Genomic DNA, 20,145 nt, shown 5'->3' on the forward strand with positions numbered 1-20,145 from the left:
AGTTTTGTACTTAATTTTAATCGTGATTAGAGGAACAGCACAAGCAGGGCTGTCAGAATGAGGAAGGTTACAAATACTCATATAAATTCATTTTTTTTCTTTAAATAACTGTGCAGATTTTCCTTACAGTGTAGATCTGCAAAATGTAAACTACCGACTAGCCTACTTGATGGAAGCAGTTCTCACAGGAATGACTCACTGACAATGTAGGACATGACAGCTTAAAAAAATGCATGAAATAAGTTTCACAATGTCTCGAAAAACAGGTTTTAAAGGTAGTTCAGGGGGCCACATTGCTGCATGTACTGTGTGTTCAAGGGGCCAACATGGGTAAACATAAGGAGGAATACATTATCAGGCACACACAACAGGAAACAACACCAAAGCATTCAAAAGGTTAGAGAGTATATCAAATTAGGAAAAGGGAAACTGAAATCAATGTGATCTCGGTCTAAGGACATGTTTTGACCCGTTTTCAAAGTAAAAAACAAAAAACATAAAAACCTACAATTTCTTCTAATAGTATACCTTTCCTATCGTTCATACAATCTGAGATGTATGTTCATATGGTACGTCTGTCACTGCAATGTGGAAGTGAATGCTGTCGATGCACTCGTCGAGACTCTTACCCTAATATTTTTGCGCAGTCATCATAGTACTTCATGGAGTTTTTCACAAAGCTGAAGCCATTGACATCACAGACATATGACTGACCATTAGCTCTCAATAAGTCAAAGCCACACACAGTTTGCTGTCAAAAACAGAAAAAGTAAGGAAATGAAAATGATGTACAACTCCATAAATTCCAAAAACTCAAAATCAAATCATGTCACTTCTAAAAGTGATCTAAAAATGTATGTCACTGCTGATGTGGGTAGAGTAGGCAAAATACACACCTAACCTACTCACGGATGAATCAGAAGATAAATAGTATATGGCTGGTGAAATTCTAATCTAGATGTTCAATTGTTTAAAGCTTAGGCAAGAAAGATCTCATGCCACAAGATCAGCATTTTACCTCTTGAAAAAAGGAAGAATGAATTCATCACACAGCTGATGAATTTACAGGTCAGACTCAACTACACAACACTTAACAATTAACATGACAAACACACTAAATGAAAGGGAGGAGTGAGATACTGTATTCACCATTACTCTTAAGTCGTCTTCTATGTTACAGTTTATTTCAAACCTTTTTTGGTCATGAACTATTTAAGTCTATAGAGATTGAAATAATGAAAAAGACAGCTACCTCTAAAGCCACATCATAACTTCAGAAAGCCTTAAACAAATCTGCAGACAGCTGCTCACAGGCCACAGGCTTTTGACCTCTATTACCTTAAATGCCAGACAGACTTTCCAGGCAATTAGCTTCTCCCTGGCATTGAGAATGACTGGGTATCGAACCTCTTTCCCCTCGCTGTCTCGCTCCACCTTGCCATCAAGAGCAGGGGACTTGCGTGCCTCAGCATGGGCATAGTCGGGGCCCACAGTGTAGACCTGGTTCAAAAATAAGACCACATCACAAGATAAATTAAAAAAACAAGCACCCACACTCTCCACTGAATCCACTGAAGCACAGCAGCTGCTTTGGAGAAGCCAGGCAGCAACTATGCAACTAGGTCAAAATAGATGTTTGCAAGGGCATCTTAGTTCTGTCAGTCAACCGGGAAAGCACTCTCTATTTATAAAACACTGTTCGGAAAGGAAATTACAAGTCCTGCATCAGCACATAACAATTAGCTGCAAAAGGAGTTATCTTTCACGAGAAATTTTTAAACTTAAAAAATCCGATGTATATTTTGAAACGATTTTAACCTTTGAAGTTGGATCTGCTTACCTTTACATCAGTCCCATCAGTTGGCATGAACTCTTCATAAATGTAAGATCCAGTTTTTCTGACGTTGCTTTCTGGTGAATAGACACTGCTTCTGCTGCCGATCTGGAAACAAAAAAGTCCCAGGATAAGAACACAGTCATTCTTTAACAAGATGTAGGGTTGAATATGTATTTTTGAAGGCTCTGGTGTCTTTCCTTGGCTTACAGGGGTCTAATGTAGGTATGGAGGGTAGAATATACACAAAACATTCACCTTCATTTTCACTGAAAATGTATATAGGTCTACATATACATATGGGTGAAATTCCAATCTATATGTTAAATATGAAAGCAATCAGGGTCAGAAAGGTCTCTTGAAGTGACATCAGTGTCTTACCTTGCGAAAAAGCCTTTGGCTACCACCCCCTGCTGATGTCGGGTAATAGATGTAGACATTGTGATCCTCTGCACTCACTGGCTTCTCCACAAACGGCTTCTGGAAAATCTCACCATTGACCTCCACGTGGTCCTCGCCTTCTACCAGGTTACACTCTGCAATAATGAGGGATATCTCTTTTGAGCACTTTAATTGAGACACTTCTTTCATAATCCATTTCAAAAAGACTGGTAGAAAGAAATGAATGACTGCTACACTGACAGATGTATTTGTTAGTACATTCATATTTCTTGGACACGGGGGCTATAACTAGTTGAGGCACCTGGGCCAATGCCATAGTGCATTAATCAAATGCATTTTCAAAGAATCAAAAGAATAAAAATAAACAATTGATTGCAAATAAAGCTCCCTGACCACTTCAGCAGTCTGTAGTAAATTTCTATTTAAAACTTTTTATTTTTATTTTAGGCAATTTCTACATTACATTTTTTCTTCTGGCTAACAAGAAGCGTCTGTCTTGCTCCACGCTATTTTGAGTGATGCAACATATGACCAATGTCATCCGCTGGAGGAACAGTCAGCCTAGCCTGAAATTCTTTGAATTGCCCACTTATAACGAGTAAGTGACTGATTGAGGGTGCAGATGAGAGTTGCCAGGTATATTTGGGTTTACTACTGTAAAGCAGCATGACAAATATTTCACAGGCAACAGGGACTGTAAAGAAGCACATTTAAACCAGTTTACATGAACTGGTCAGAAACAGGTCTTAAACTCTCGTGTCCTGAAGCAGGGTTCCCCCCAGAAATTAGCATAGGCATGTCGGTCTGTTTCAGATTTGTTGATGGAGGGGGGAGGTGTCGGAAGGTGGAGCAACAGCAAGAACACTTATTTCAAAAGTATTTTTTCCGACCTTCACGTATTGACCAGGTGGCATGGATTTGTGGCCTGAATATAGCTTGCGGGAAACCCTGCCTAACTTTTGATGTCACAGGGCACCATTCCTATTTCCTATTTTGGAAGAATCCATTGAACATACAACGCTGATTCTGCTTTTACTGTATGTATGATATAAGGGAATAATACCTTTATGAAATGAGAAAGAGAAGTTGACAGAAAGAGGATGAAACCACTTCGAGATATAAACTGACTTTAGAAGTCCAAGACTTTCCTAACCAATAGCTAGATTTTATTTCCACATCAGGTATTTTCCTAACAATAGAAACAGTAAAGAGGCACGTTAGAGAAGATGGTATCATGCAGAGAGTTGCAGCTATAAAAGATTGTTTCACACCAGCACAGGATAGACACTAATCCACGGAGATCAATCAGAGGAGCTTTTATCATCAAACCTGGGTGGCTTATATGAGAAAAGAAAAGCAGGTTTAAAAAGTGATGCACTGTTCATCATCTGACAAGTGTGTTTATCTGGTCATATATTAAGAGACTCGAACCATAATTTGGTGCTTGAATTTAAAACTATAGTGTCTCAGCAGGATAGATAACAAGGAGGACATTTTAAAAAGCAGCATTTACAGTAAAATGCTTAAAACATGTTCCCCCTTTCTGAGCTGTAAGCTTTTTAAGTAACCCATTCATTTAACCACCTATACATAAATTACATATACATATTTTACCAAATAAATAGATTTTTTGTTTTTATAAACTTTATAAAAATGTAACAAAAGTGTTAGTGGATCAATTTTATTACCTTCTGGTCTGGCAGGATCACGGTTGAGGACTGCATATCGAGGAAGCAAGATTCCTTCAGCTTTTAAAATGCGATACACCTCCCTCCTGAAACAAAAAAAAGCTTGTTTTGTTTACGTAGTGCCACAAAAACACTTCAAGAGACAGAATTCCCATATATGTTACACAAAACAAGACAGTTGTATTTTTCAAACAGTACAATTTATCAGTCAAAGTTTAAGTAAATACAGGACAGGAGTTTAACTTTGACTTCTGTGTCACGTTTCTCTTACAGGCACAAACATTCTAAGAATTCAGAAATGTTTAGCCAACACAATCTGTAACTAAACACTTAAAAACACACACAGATCTTCCTTATCTAAACTTTTCAGCATTTAACACTTGCCTACTTGCCCTGAAGCTTTAAATATCAAATTTTGTGACAGCTGTCCTGTTTATTGACTTCATTTATCAAATTAGATCCTTCAGTCAAGGATTTATCTTTTTCATGAGGCTCGGCTGTGAAAACATGACACAGACTGAAATATGGTCAACCCTGTGAAAGCTGGACTGTGTCATACAATTATAAAATTTTCATTTGCCTTCTAATTTTACAGTCTGGGCCTTTGGTGTGATACAAGACTGGCTTTGAGCTGCCTGTTAACCACACAGACTGGGTGGCTACAGACAGGGCTGTAAAGTACTCAGGAACAGGTATTTACACCACAGGTGAGAAGCAGCTACATGATGACCCGACTCTTACATACCAGCCTAGCATTTCAATAAACACTTTTAGAGTCATCATTTATGCTTGTAACACATGTGTGCCACTACAAAAGAAAATTATCAAGATCTGAGATCTCAGTTAACACAAATAGGAGCATGTGTGTGTTGTGAAGCATGCTGCAGTAATAAAAAGAACATAAAACTGCAAACAGTGATGCCTTCTTTCCATTTAACCTCGTTTGTTCTTGTTTGTAACATGCCTTGTCAACCAAATTCAAGAGCTTGATTGTTTTAAATGTTTACATTGAACCAGTTCTGTGTTGTCTATAAAATCAGTAAATTAGAGGTTTCCGTACACCCACTGAAAATTTAAGTTTAAACTTGTTCCTTCTGTATAAAAACCGTACCCTTTCATGTGAAATAAATTAATCAGCATACAATATACAATGATAAATAAATGTAAGCATGATAATTTATTAAATATGTACAGTATAGAAACAATACAACTAGCATTGTTTCCCGTAAATAAATATATATTTAAATACCTATAGATCTTTTCATTCTAACGTGACAAATAACTCGGCTATGTTTTGGTAAAATGTTTAACTAAGAGGACTTACTTATTAGGATATCTTAGCCAGCAGTACATCTTCATATAATGTTGACAACATAATCATGATAGATAGAATATTCTTCTACTTTACATACTTCAAAGTCATAGGTAGAAGAATGTGAAGATTATGCAAATGTTTTCATCCAGCAAAATATTTTTAATAGTCTGTAAAACTTAAATAGGCCAAATTAGACTTGCATGAAGAAAGGAATGCTCAGCTGATTTTGTTTTACAGAAATGTAATTATTTATAAATGGAAAAAACATTCACTTTTTATTTCAATCTTACTCTCCTATTTATGTTGCTGCAGTCATGACACTGACAAAGCTGTGCATAACATTTGCAGTACACGAGTACAGATCTTATTAATAGAAATAGAAAAGAAAACATAAGAGGAGAGTATTTGAATCTATGAAAATAAAAGGAGTTATGTTTATTTACGCATAACTAAACAAATTCAAGTTGTGGACAGCAGTGTGGAGTAGCGGTTAGGGCTCTGGACAAAAACCACTTACATTACTTATAGTAACATGATTTCCCTGCCCAAACTAAAATGTGAGTGTACATCTTATTCTGTGTTTCCCCCAGAAATTTGCATAGGCAGGGCGGTCAGTTACCAAACTGCTGACGGGAGGCTGTGCGCTTGTGTTTTTAATATATATTATATATATATATATATATATATTTTTTTTTTTTCAGTTGTTCAAGGGGGGCGGCTCATAAGCTTAATCGTAGTATAAATGGTAGTGGAAACACTGTTACTGACAGACAGTTTTCAATGCGTAACATCTCACCTGTCCTGAATATGATATTGCATATTCAAATCATTGATAACAAATGTGTTCCTGAGTTTTCCATAAGCCACCGCTTTGTCCAAAGGGAATCCTGTACGGAGAAAACAACAGCTTGGGCTTGGATGGAAGACAAAACAAACACAAATGACCTGGTGCTGTTCGAACTACAGCATTATTATTTGAACAACCTCTTAGCTAATTTAACACAAACACACTTTGGATGAGTTTTTCAGATGGTTAACAGGACACTTTTGAGTCACAAAATACTGAAGTTCAAATTACTGCAATTGATCAAAATAAGGTTTCTGAAAGGTTGCTCAGTATAAATGGATTGAAGTAAATTTCTAAACCCTAAAACCCTAGTCTAAATTAATTTGAATCTTAAATTACCCATCACTAGGTTTACGGTTTTATATTATACATATTATATTAATAATATTAATAAATACTTGACCTAGATAACATGTTGAACATGTTCCTGTTTGTTACTTTACCTTTTGTTACGGTTTAGTTTGATCTATTTGACAGATCTTAATTTTTCTAATAAAAAGCATCACAAATACACAATAATCATGGTAGTTCTTGGTTGACCTAGTTGCACAGGCAGAAGCTATCTTGGATTATGTTGCGTCGGCATTATAGGCCATGAATTCCCTGCCAGACTTCCAGAGTAGATCTGGATAAGTCGATTTGTGACTAGAAATGTGGCATTCACAGCCGGTTTAAAGGCTGACAAATCCACTGTGAATGTATTTTAGGAATGTAATTTTGGTTGCTGTCCTCGCCAAACAGAGTGCAGCTCATGGCTATGAAAATATATTAACCAGATACGTCATTTACATCATGCTGTTTATTCGTGGTATAAGATTTTTTTCCTCCAAACCTCTCTACTAATAAGATTTCTTAAATCCTCACCAGACACACTTTTGTATTTGCTATAGTACATACAACTCTTGGTATTCGTCAATGAATTGTACTTCAGAATCTGTTGACTATCTAACTATATCATTGTATCACTACTATATCATTGTTTACAGACATGAGTAGCAGCAGAAAACTATCTTTAAACATCATTTTTCTCAGGGCTAACCTTAATTATTCTATCCTGTAAGTCCATATTATTTTCCTTTTTTAATTTAAATCAGATGGTGTTATACCACCGGATAAGCACACACTTAATGCATTACCTTTGGAGTGAAAAGAAATAAGACAGTCACAAAGTGGCCAGTTTTCCACAGGCTCATTCAGTATCACATCTTCTTCAAAAATCACCACAGTGATGTATTTGAACAAACACAGGCGTTCCAGTATCTCTTTCATGGGTTTGGATTTGGATTTCTTTGACATGGCGCAGATCCCAACAACAATCTGACGTTCTGGGGGCTAAGAAACAAAACAGGGACTGGTTAATACTGTTGAGCTTATATAAAAAATAAAACTATATCGAAACAGTCCAGATTGACCATTGATTCATATTATTAAGTTCCAGTGTTAAAGAAAATGTTCTGAGGTTATATTGTGGAGTTGGACCTAAGATAAAATGTTCTTAATTTCACTCACATGAAGTGTTCATAAAATGATGTATACATTTAAAAAGTAGACTTATAACACAATTTTCCCAGCAAACTATTTCTCCAGCTCCTGTGTGCTGTAGTCTTCTAATTAAACATGTCATTATCTAAAGATTTATCCTGACCTATTAGATTCAAATCAGAGTCAAAATGTGGAATGTGGATATTCAGATTAATCCACTATTTGAAACTGTAAATATTGTGTAATTAGAAATAAAAAAACACTTTGATGGTGTGTGGTCTGCTTCTATGTAATCAAGTTGTTGTGAAATATATTAATCAAACACAATCCAGACAGTGTGTGCAAACATCAATTATTTCATATTTGACATTACAGGTGGCTTGTATGTTAATTAAATGTAAATACTTTCTATTTTTGTAGACAGCCTCATTTTCTGCTGGTGCTACAAAAGCTACAAATCCACAACAAAGCCTGCATATGCAAGGTACTGGATTCTGAATTTGCTGTTGTTCAATATTTGATATTCAACAGCAAAATATGCTTTTAATGGCTAAGCAAGGTCACATATGAATTAGAAATTAAAAGGCTTGGGTTATCTAAACTTAATGCAGGAAGCCGGATTACCGGTATCACACTGTACTTACAGAGTCATATTCTTCATCATCATCATCCTCCTCCTCCTCTTCCACATTTTCATACAGACAATCGTAGCCGATGACCCTTCCCGGGTCCAGCAGCTCGTCTCCTTCACCATCTTCACATCCAACGAAGAACCTGGGATGGTCTGCATCTGCCTCGCCCACAGACATGACCAATCGCTCACAGGACGTGCGGCAGGGCAGAGTGGCAGTCTGCCCTACTCAAAGGTGGCTCTGTCTCGGCCACCACCACCTCTTCCACCGCCGCTAGGCCAGCAGAACGACTCCTGGTCTGCTTCCTCCCTGTTGGCTGCTTGGACTAAAGTCAAATCAGCTGCCAACACTAGTTAGAGAGATGGTGGAGATATGCTTATCCCTGGTACATTTTTACAGGCCCACAGTGTTCAAGTCCCTGTGCGTCTGGGCCTGAGTGTTTTCCTCCAGTTCCTCAGTGGAAGGCATGTTGTATTCTTCTGAAAAGGCAAAAAGATTTTCAAAACTTTATTTTTATTTTTAAAGGTATCCACTCCAAAAACATGCACAAATAAAATGGTGATTATGAAAAACAAGAGCATTAAGAGTTGCTTATGGATTATTAATACTGTGCGGGAGGAATCTTGTCTGTCAGTTATCGCAATAACTTGGGTAAACACACTTCTTTTCATTAGTTGATTTTTAGACATAAAAAGGCCAAAGAGAAAGGTTTCTAATATTTAAAAATGTCAACCAACCTCAATTGATTTCTTACAAAAAAGTGCTTTTTCAAGGTCATACTTTAGCTGCAGTACAAACAGGAAATCATAAAACTAACAAAGCTTCTGTGTTTTATTGGAAGATTTGAGTGAGTGAATGAAAGCAATACTTTCAATTAGACTGAGGTATTTCAAATAAAAAATTTAATATTTACTTAACCAACATCAAAATGCAACTTAAGTGACTACCAGATTGTCAACTTAAAATTATTCTAAAACCATGAACCTGATCCCGAGCTATAGAAATATGAATATCAGTGGGTATTCTAGAGCTAAATCTATTACACTGTTCGTCACTGAACTGTTGATCTAATCAGGCTTACATTTTAAATTTGGAGCTTTAGCATTAAAAAAAAAAAAAAATGAGATGGGTGGTGGGATTTAAATTTATATTTATCTATCATGTTTTGTCTAAAGCTATTCCTACAGTAATCCTACACTGTGAACTGCTTCATACAGATGTCCCTCTCCCAGCATGCCTGTATTCTCTATGGTGAAAAGGCCTCTGAGTTCTTCCATTTGCCGAAATACATTGTTTTCATTCTGATGGGAACACTTGTATTAAACAATGGTAAAGAATACATATGTGTAGGATTTGACCTTGTGTACACATTAGAATTAGCCATAACCCTTCCTTTTTATTTTTTAATTTTATAAACCAAGTGGAAGTTGCTCCAGGTTGTCAATCACAATTTGTCACCAACCTCACACTAACCCTCAGTATCAAAGATGAACCATTTATTCTTTACTGCTTTTCCAGCAAGAGAAGAGTGGATCATAGGTGTCGACCAGTGGAAGAGACAGCTGCCACTGATACCACTCAGCCCCGCTGGCTCCTGGGCCCGTGCCCATTCACCCTGGGCCTGTCCGGACACTTCTGCTCTCTCGCTGCAGTGCTCATTTGATTTTCATTTTAGTTCCAAATATCAATATTTCTTTTCCAACCTTTTATCACTTTTGCAGCTCTGGGGTGGCAACCCCTTGCTATCCAGTCTTGGGTTTCTGGCAGTACTGTGTTTGGCAACAACCAAAAGACCTTGCATGTTTTTTTTATGAATTTACTATCCACCCAAAACATAATTTGATTTAATATACAGGGAAAAGTAAAGGGGGAAATGTATTACTCCTTAATTAGACAGGTTAAAGCTGTGGAAAATATTATTCTGCACTCACATAATAAGGTATAGGTGGAAAACCTTTGACCTAGATTTTGATCACAAACTTGAACAAAAAGAAAGTTCTATTCAGATGGATACTTAAACAAATACAGTTAACCACACAAGCACCCCAATTCAATTGAACAGCAGTACTTCACATTAACCACTTACAATGAAAACAGACTTTTGTTTTGTGGTGACAAAAGATATGAAAGATTAATGAGGAAGTGAAATACAACACAAAGGAAAAAAATAGAAAATAGAAGAGGGACACATGTATGGTTACCTTCTTGTTGTATTATGTATTATGTAAAGCATGGTTCCCCACTTTACTAAAGTGTTAGATATAATTGGTGACCTTTAACAGTATGACGGTAAACCAGTATTTTCACTGAGTCAAGATTGAGTGACGTGATCCTTTGTATCTCCTTTCCTGAAAGCAGAACTTTACAATGAACCTAAGAAACTGTATCCAAAATTATACACCAAAGGGAAAATTACTCACATTGTGCACTTTCATGATAATTACAGTCGACCACTTACCAAAAAATGGGAACAGTTAATGTTACACTGGCTAGAAAAAAAACAAACATGCAAAATTATAGGTCAAAACAACTGCATATTTAATTATTAAAACACTTTAAAATATCTGGAGGATCAACACAGCAGATGGCTAAAATGAAGTCAACAGAGGTCTATCAAGAATCAAATATTTTCATCCATTTCCTTTTAAACTTAATCTGACCTATGTGTTGTGTCAAAGAATCTGTTCCAAAATCACTATCAATAACAATCTGTTACATAAATATCAAGTTAATAGTGTGACAAAATACATCATGTTCTTTCTGTGTTTCTTTTTTTCTACAAAATACAGTCTACATCAGAAACAGGACCAATAGCCTTCGACTTCAGCTGATTTAGTTGCAATTTAAATATGCATTATAGAAATGGACACTTCTTTGTGTGATTTATTCATATTACACAGCAAACGAATCCTTGACTGAATGACGTGTTGGCAGATATTGGAAAAAATGAGAAGTATATGGCAAGCTATTAAAATAATCAGATACAACCGGCATATGACCATGACTGTACATATTTATAAGTATTTAAAACAATGTAAAAAAACAGTTCTGCTCAATCACAGGATGACACAGAATTTGACTCACGAATGCACAGGAATGAAACATTTCTGTCTGAGCCAGAAGTGTACAGCTGCACACAATGTGCAGTATGCAGAGAATGCAGAATTAAAGGATAAACACTCTAATTCAACAGCAGGTGAAAAGGTGACATGCTGCGGAACAAGAAGTCCAGCAATTATGGTGGGATTTGCTTATCATGCAGAATAACCACTCAGGTATATTCAGCTGCAGCTTATTCATGCTCTCTACAATGAAGAGCAAACACATTAATAGACTCGAAACTATGGACTTTATGAGCAGGCTATGAATAATAGCCAAATATCTGCTGGGAGCAGAGTGATAATTACTCTTATTAACAGTTTCTAAAGCAAAATGCATAACCTTGGCCTTTTGGGAACATTCAGGGTGTAAATGAAAACTAGCCAAGGCTCATAAACATTGCTTCTGTGTTCATGTTGATTTAATATAAACAGATTCAAAGAAGTGTCATGGGAGCATCTCTAATGGTAGGCTATAATTGTATTATCTGCCACTAACAGTGGAGTCTTTATATATTTATATACACGTACATATAATACAGTACGCTTTAATTTAAAGTTTATATTAAGGGGACAAAACATTGCATCAGTAAATATCAAGAACAAAATGTACTATCATTTGATCACACCAACTTTCACACCAACTTTCACAGTGACATTGCTGTCCTTTACATATTTGGATCACTGTCTTTTAAGTTGGCAATATAGCAGACAAGTGTGTCTTAGCATTTTGCAAAAGATACTGCAGTACTGTTGCAGTATACAGCATACTGGGAAACTAAAGGCCATTTGGATCACATGAGACATTTCTGACCAAATGTAAATAGAAATGTTCTGAAATATAAAAGCTGATAAACAAATGACAGGGTGTGGAACTATATAAAAACTACATATGTTTACCATCAACCTGTGGTGTTTTAAAGCAAATACCTAATGAGCCTTGACAAAATGAAGGCCTTTTTATGACTGTGATTGACTGGCAAACTTTGACAAATGCCCAAATATATTTTATTTTCTACATTTCTGCTAGTTAAAAGGCATCTAATATATTTAAATGCTAGTTTACATTTGTGTACATATTTTACTTTAAATATGTTTAAGCATAGAAGCATACAGGCACTATTGTATAGAATGTAAATGTACAGGATACAATGTTAGATATAATGTTAAACAATAAATCATCAGCAAGGGATCTAGTCAGATGGTCAGATATTTAGCCAATGAAATTAACTGTACATAACTGGAATGTATTACAAAGGGGTGAATAGATTTATGTGGGAGAAGACAAAACCCATCAAAGACTTGCTTTATATATACTCAGCGTAGGCTAGAGCATGCGTCAAGCAAAGAAAGGAGAACAGAATAATAGGAGATACCTCTATAAACATTCTGAATTAACAGCAAGGGAGACAAACATAAAACTATTGAATAAACTTCCAACACAATATTGACAAAACTGTATTCAGTGGTTCAGTTCTGAGGGCAGTACTATAATAATATGCACTAATTATTTTATTGAAAACATATTTTTTTTAAATCATTAAAACTATTTCCATACAGAAATACAGTACTGTGCAAAAGTTTAGGCAGGTGTGAAAAAATGCTGTAAAGTAAGAATGCTTTCAAAAATAGACATGTTAATAGATTATATTTATCAATTAACTAAATGCAAAGTGAGTGAACAGAAGAAAAATCTAAATCAAATCCATATTTCGGGTGACCACCCTTTGCCTTCAAAACAGCATCAATTCTTCTAGGTCAGGGGTTCCCAAAGTGCGGTCCGGGGGCCAAATGCAGCTATCAAGGATGTTTGGTGCAGCCCCCCAAAGCCAACCTTCAACCACCCCTTTTCAGAAGATTTACTATATTTTTACACTTCATTAGCCTTTTCTGTTACAAACTTGCGGGAAAATAATAAAACAACAATTAAAGTTAATAAATGTTCCCTAACAGAAATGTATAGGAAATAAAATCGGTGGTTAATTTTGTACTGCGGCCCCCCTGTCCCATGCAACCTCAGGAAATTGACTTCTCCGGACAGTAGATGGGTGTACCAGGGTCCCACTGTTTTCTGCCAATTCTGAGCTGATGGCACTGCTGGACATCTTCTGATTGCGAAGGGAAGTAAGCATGATGTGTCTTTCATCTGCTGCAGTAAGTTTCCTTGGCCGACCACTGTGTCTACGGTCCTCAACGTTGCCCGTTTCTTTGTGCTTCTTCAAAAGAGCTTGGACAGCACATCTGGAAACCCCTGTCTGCCTTGAAATGTCTGCCTGGGAGAGACCTTGCTGATGCAGTATAACTACCTTGTGTCTTGTTGCTGTGCTCAGTCTTGCCATGGTGTATGACTTTTGACAGTAAACTGTCTTCAGCAACCTCACCTTGTTAGCTGAGTTTGGCTGTTCCTCACCCAGTGTTATTCCTCCTACACAGCTGTTTCTGTTTCCGTTAATGATCGTGTTTCAACCTACATATTGAATTGATGATCATTAGCACTTGTTTGGTCTAATTGTTTAATCAGACACCTGACTATATGCCTACAAAATCCCTGACTTTGTGCAAGTGTACCTAGAAGAATTGATGCTGTTTTGAAGGCAAAGGGTGGTCACACCAAATATGGATTTGATTTAGATTTGTCTTCTGTTCACTCACTTTGCATTTAGTTAATTGATAAATATAATCTATTAACATGTCTATTTTTGAAAGCATTCATATTTTACAGAATTTTTCACACCTGCCTAAATCTTTTGCACAGTACAGTACATCACACATAACTAGAGCCTAATGAACAATCTGATTATCCTGGAACTAAAAAGACATTGAGAGCAACTGATTCAGGTAATACAAATCCTGAAAGGAACTGACTAAGGTAGACCAAACAAATACTTAAATCTCAACAAGAAACAACATGCCCATAGACACAAACTGGTCAGAAACAGAAGAGGAGGCCCTTCTTTTTAACCCATAGGGGAAGCACATTCACTGAGATTGTTAAGAGGTCCTTGAAACACTAAGCTAATGTTATCAATTGCTACTAGTTTCTTTCCAAATTGGACTACTGCTGCTTTCTCCTGATAGTTCCCATTGCATGAGTATCATGCCATACCAGCTCACTGTAAACTGTTGTTTGTTTCATTATCTATCTGCCTTTCTCCACGCTTACTTTCAACTAATCACTAGCAACCAGTTATTGCTTGCATCCAGTTTGAAGTTACGTGTCCTTGACTACTATCTCGGCTTCACCTTTCTCCCTTCAAAAGGCAGAACTCTTTCTAAAACCCCTCTTATCATAGTCTGTTCACTGCCTGCTTCTGAGACCACCCACAACTTTTTTTCTCTCCAATTTGGAATTTGTGAACTGTGAAGTACATAGACTATTTTGTAAAATGCAATATGGCCACCAGCCATGGGACCAATCCCCTTCTCTTGAACAAATTATGAAATAGGTCAAAAGTACTTAGTTTCAAATGTTTTCTAGAAGTGGTTTTGGAGAAGTTTTCAAACAAATACAAAAATGCAATATGGCTACCAAACACTGTGACCAAACAGTAAAAGCTATAAAAGGGGTTTCAGTTCTTAGTTACAGTTTCTACAGTTGGTAAATGAAGTTTAATTAGTGTAAAATATAATTCCACTGAGATATACAGCAATGAATGTACGCAACACAAAACTAAAATTTGATTGGGCCACAGCAGCCATGTTTTGATTGCAGCAACTTGCCTTGAACAAACATGATAGAACACTATACCATGCATGCAATAGTTCAGCACATTGGGCCTTACAGCTGGAAGGTCATAGTAAGACGTAATATGGCCGCCACTCCTTGTGACCAGTGGGCTTGTCGTGAACATGCCATAGATTGAACATACAAGTAGATTATAAGTGCATAGCATACACTAAGTTGCAGATGCATATTGTAAGTAGTTTAGGAGAAGAAGGCTATGGAAAACACAATATGTATTGTATCAATTTAAGTGTCTTTTTTGTGAAACGTTAAGAGTGTTTTACAATATTCTGCATAGAAAAAATGCAAATTTCCCAAATGTGTAATTTCATTGGCTCGTGGTGGCCAAGTTTTCTTATGCAGCCAGACAGATCTGATAAATACCCTGACTAGTACCATGTAGGTAAAATGTAAACAAAGTGGGAAGTAGATGTTTTAACATAACATATAAAAATATATCCAACATGACCAGTAGACCACATGACCCATCAACATCAATCTTCTACAGGTTCAAGCAGTGGACATTTACTTACACAAGAAGTCTCAATAGTCTCCTGCATTTCAGTGCACAGAATATGTATGATGTATGCAACGCAGCGGGTATAAAAAATACATTTAAAAATGTGACATATGCAGTATGACGGCCATACCATGTGACTTATATCAATCATCTTCAGCATAGCAAACGTTCCCATAGGTGTTTACAAGTCTGACACATTTTGTGACCTTTGGAGCACCCAGCGTGGGTTTTAGAAGCTTTGGAAATGTATGCAGAATAAAACATAAAAACAACAAAAGCAATAGAGCACACATCTTCATTGCTAGACCACCTGAACATAAAATGTATACAAATTGGAACATTGTTTCCACAGTACCAGTAACAAGAATTTGAAACGTGAGAAAAGTGGAAGAGCTGTGGAATATTTTCCTTCCACAGATAAAAAGCCCATATATTTGTCATTTACAAATATGTGTCACATGAACTCAGGTCGGTTTTCCATCAGCAACTTTTTGACATATTACACCCTGGCACTCCATGTGCTCTGTGGTTTGGCAGCATTTTATCATGTACATGTGAAATCTGGCATACAGGAGGAAATGTCCTACAGATAGATACACTATATTCACTGCACAACAGTGTATCAACAGTTTAATCAGTTGGCGACACACTGTACCCTAGAAGGCCTATCTTTTTCCATCTCCCTGATCACAACAACACTTGCACCATATGCAGAAAACCACTATTAAAAATGTGTAGGTAAATAAAGTACAAATACATTATGTGTTTGTATAGTGGTAGTGGGAAATGTGCTCTTTCTTGTGTGCATCCCTCGGCACGTCTGATGCTGCAGCACACTTCCTGCTCTCCGGCCACACATGGCTGTGATCGCCCGCCAGGCTCGATATACCAATACCGCCCGATGTGGCGTGTGTGTGGTTTTTACCTGCACTTCCAGACCATCCTCCCTCTCAGTGCCTGCGCTCCACGATGCTCATATATTCCGGTTAACCCCTAGTTAACCTCGGTGGGTGCATCTGACAGGGCTTTCTTCACAGCTGCGGATCACCTCCTTCTCTTCTCCTGTGCTTGAGTGTCACGGCCCTCGGGTTTCTGCAACTTATAGTTTCTGCCAGATATTGTCGATCTGGTGACTTCAGAAAAGCTCAAGCAGAGATTTGTTTTCGGGCTCCAGCGAGGTCCACGTCCTCCTCCCCGGCAGCAGCATCTAGGACCAGCAGCACCATCCCCGCCGCGTCACTCGGGATGTGTCGTCACGAAGGGGCGGGGCAGAGCCGTCTGGCCGAGCACAGAGCCACGCTGTTCTCCGGGCGCGTCCTTGTTGCGCAGGTTTCCGCAGTTCTGCGCAGATTTTCAGGATGGCGCCGATCCCATTGGTGGAGCAGCGCAGATGTGCGGAAATCTGCGATGCACGAACGTATCCTCTGTTTCAATTCAATTTTAAGGAATTGAGACATCAGTGTGTTTATGAAAGTACCTGTTAGAAAAGTATTGAACCTCATATTTACTTTTAATCTGACCGTCCAGTACCACCCAAAAAAAAAGATATATAGAGAAAACAACTACTTTTAGTGCTTTTGTAGCATAAAATAAGCCTTTATATTTTTATTGTGTACATATTTTATACTTTCCACACATTACATTATATACCACTTGTTAATGCTATGTACACTATGTTGTTTAAAGTATATACCATCTCTCATTTCACCAAAATACCATCACAAGACATAATGTACATTTACAGCCTACTAATACAAGAATTGGGTCACAGATCTAATTCCTGTGTAGATGAATGCATGACATCTTTTTTAATGGTTTTCCTAGCTGCCAAACAAGTATGACGGCCTCTCAATTGTGAACTTTCTTTTTTTTGCTTATTTTCATTCACAAGCCTTTTACATATACTTACACGCTTATTACTGCAAAGCTAGAGCTGGAGTATCTCCCAATAATATCCTCCATGAAATGAGCGAGGCCTGTAACATTACATGGACTCAAACACTCCTAACATCTTTGTGGAGGATATTGGAGGTACTGTCTATCATATCATATCGCGATTTTTCAAAACAGTTAATTGTATATGTTACTCTTTATGTGTAATACTAATTGTTGTTCAGAAAAGAATGAAAGAAAATAATTACAGTAGCCTAACAATTTCTGCAGTTATAACACCCCAACTCATAAAATCCAGTCTAGACAGTGATAACAACTGGCACACATAAGTGAGTGCCAACCAATTTGCATGGGTATCTGGGATTGTTTTCAGACCCTAATGTGTGCAAGAATTTCTGCAATGTTGTTTTGTTTCATGGAAGAAAGGCATTTTCCCATTGCCAACTTGGAATGGACAGAAGTATATTATGTAACATATACAAAGAATAATAATGACACAATCAAGATGTGCCAACAAATTAAAATAATTAAAATAATTACTGTTTATTAAAACTTGGAGAAGTTCAGCACAATAAACTTGTTTGTTGTTAATATAAAAATCTGTAGATCATGTTTCCAATATTGTACATTAACATATCTCTGGATCCAAAAGCATAACATTTGTAAAATGTTTAGATTTCTGTTATATTGTATTTGTATCCCCATTGTGAAATTTGAAATATTTTTAAAAGAAAGGAAAACTGACAAAAAGTGTATTTGATTAGGGCATGCTGCTTTTAAAATGGCAGACTACATAGTCTACATAGACTACAAGTTTAATAAAGGATAACCCCTGGGTGTGCAAAATGAGGGCTTTTTATGGGCTGTTGCAGGTTCTCTATTGTACAGAACACTTTACAGTATTTGATCATTACTGGTGCAAGCATGCATAATATACAACTTAAGAGAATCACAGAACATGATTTTTGTATGCATTACACATACATAACAAAACTAAGTCTGAATAATCGTGGGAAGAGGGACAAATCTGAATAAAGCATCATTAAACAATGTAGAGAATTTATGCAGCAATTAACTCTCCCTTTAAATGCTTCCGAAATATACTTTTGGCTGGGAAAATACAATGGAAATAATCCAAGCATTTCAAACCCTGCCAGAACTACAAACAGATTTGGATTAATAAGAGTGGAGAGGAGGTCAGGCTGTAAAGAAAGCCCCACATTAATAGAGCTGAATGTACATACCCCGCAATCCCACTACCTAAACACATGCACACGCACACATGGTCCTTCCTCAGCTGGACTGTATTACTAATGTATTCATTTCTCAGGGGAATTATGGTTAAAATAACTGGCTGCAGTTCCAAACATTGCACAACATTCTGGCAATGTGTATCTTGTTACGTGATAACTGGCAATTGGTGTATGAGGAGGTGTAAACCAAATAAAAATACTTCATATATATATATATATATATATATATATATATATATATATGAAGTATTTTTATATTCATTTATTATCTGTTGCAGGCAGCACACAGAGAATAACCATATTTACAAATATTTAAATTACTATATATATATATATATATATATATATATATATATATATATATATATTATCAGCTGGTGATTTAGTAATTATATGTGTTATGGTTATTTCCTACAATACATTAATTCAAATGGTTTAATAGAAACATGGTTTCTCTATTGGTAAGATTTAACGCTATGAAAAATATTATTTAAAGCTAAGTTTGTTTTTGCTCTGACATATGAAGAGCCTACAGAGATCTATAATATAAATTATATAACATTGCTCAGTTAGCCAGGTGTACAGAAATCTTTTTGGGTAAATCACATTGAACAGTTTAAATATAATATAATATATAATGTAATTAATGTGAAATTGATATGTAGCTGTGTTAGAGAAACAGGCAGTTTTTATTCTGCAAAACAAAGAAGCAAAGAAAAATCAAGAGTGGTTTGGACTGTGGAGGATCAGTGTCTAGTGTATGATAAAATATATGTCACAATTTGTTTACAGAACAGAATAAACTCCTTTAATTTCCTAATATGTATTATTTTCTATTTTAGTCTCTCATTTATAATTATTTTTCTCTCACCATTGTAAATACCCCTAAAATAAATGTGAAACAGAATTGCCAATAGGTCTGCTTTAGGAAAACAGTTATAATAATATTTATTTCATCCTGAATTTAAAACATATTAGGACAGAAATCAATGTGGTATATATCACATCCAACGGGATACAAGTAAAAATAACATTCTGCTTTATCCCACAAGTACATCTGCTAATTAGTCCAACTCTGCTGTTAATGTAAGCCTTTATTTCAAGAGGATGAACTACATGGTATGCAGATACAAGAATACAGCCATATATATACATTTTTGAAGACCTTCTGAAAAATAAATAATAAATAAAATAAACCAAACAAGCAATCAGAACCTCACAGTTGCTATGGCAATCTTTGCCGATTCACCCATAGGACACCAGTGTGACATATGTGACAATCATGTAACAGCCTGGTCTAAAATGTATTATGCCAATTTACTTGGGCGCTGTAACTGACATACACATCACACTGGGTTCCTCAGGGATAAGCTAATTTAGACTGACCATATAGAGACAGGCAATATAGAAAATATCATAATTAGTCATACAGGAAGGTTGTCTGTATTTAGGTCTAA

General features: G+C 36.5%; 1 protein-coding gene across 8 annotated transcripts in view; it reads right to left on the reverse strand.

The window, feature by feature from the left end:
* The window catches only part of ppip5k2 (diphosphoinositol pentakisphosphate kinase 2), a 43,371-nt gene extending 26,596 nt beyond the window's left edge, over positions 1–16,775 (reverse strand). For all 8 annotated transcript variants that reach the window (XM_066711258.1, XM_066711257.1, XM_066711256.1 and 5 more), the window contains exons 1-9: positions 16,468–16,775; positions 8,213–8,679; positions 7,223–7,418; positions 6,036–6,126; positions 3,925–4,010; positions 2,216–2,370; positions 1,841–1,942; positions 1,339–1,500; positions 630–751 (exon numbers count right to left, since the gene is read on the reverse strand). In XM_066711258.1, the coding sequence (XP_066567355.1) occupies positions 630–751; positions 1,339–1,500; positions 1,841–1,942; positions 2,216–2,370; positions 3,925–4,010; positions 6,036–6,126; positions 7,223–7,418; positions 8,213–8,377 (1,079 nt within the window). In that variant the 5' untranslated portion in view covers positions 8,378–8,679; positions 16,468–16,775. The remainder of the gene's footprint in view (positions 1–629; positions 752–1,338; positions 1,501–1,840; positions 1,943–2,215; positions 2,371–3,924; positions 4,011–6,035; positions 6,127–7,222; positions 7,419–8,212; positions 8,680–16,467) is intronic.
* Between the last annotated feature and the right edge of the window lie 3,370 nt (positions 16,776–20,145).

Source organism: Amia ocellicauda, chromosome 8, assembly GCF_036373705.1.
Source record: "Amia ocellicauda isolate fAmiCal2 chromosome 8, fAmiCal2.hap1, whole genome shotgun sequence".
NCBI classification, from domain to species: domain Eukaryota; kingdom Metazoa; phylum Chordata; class Actinopteri; order Amiiformes; family Amiidae; genus Amia; species Amia ocellicauda.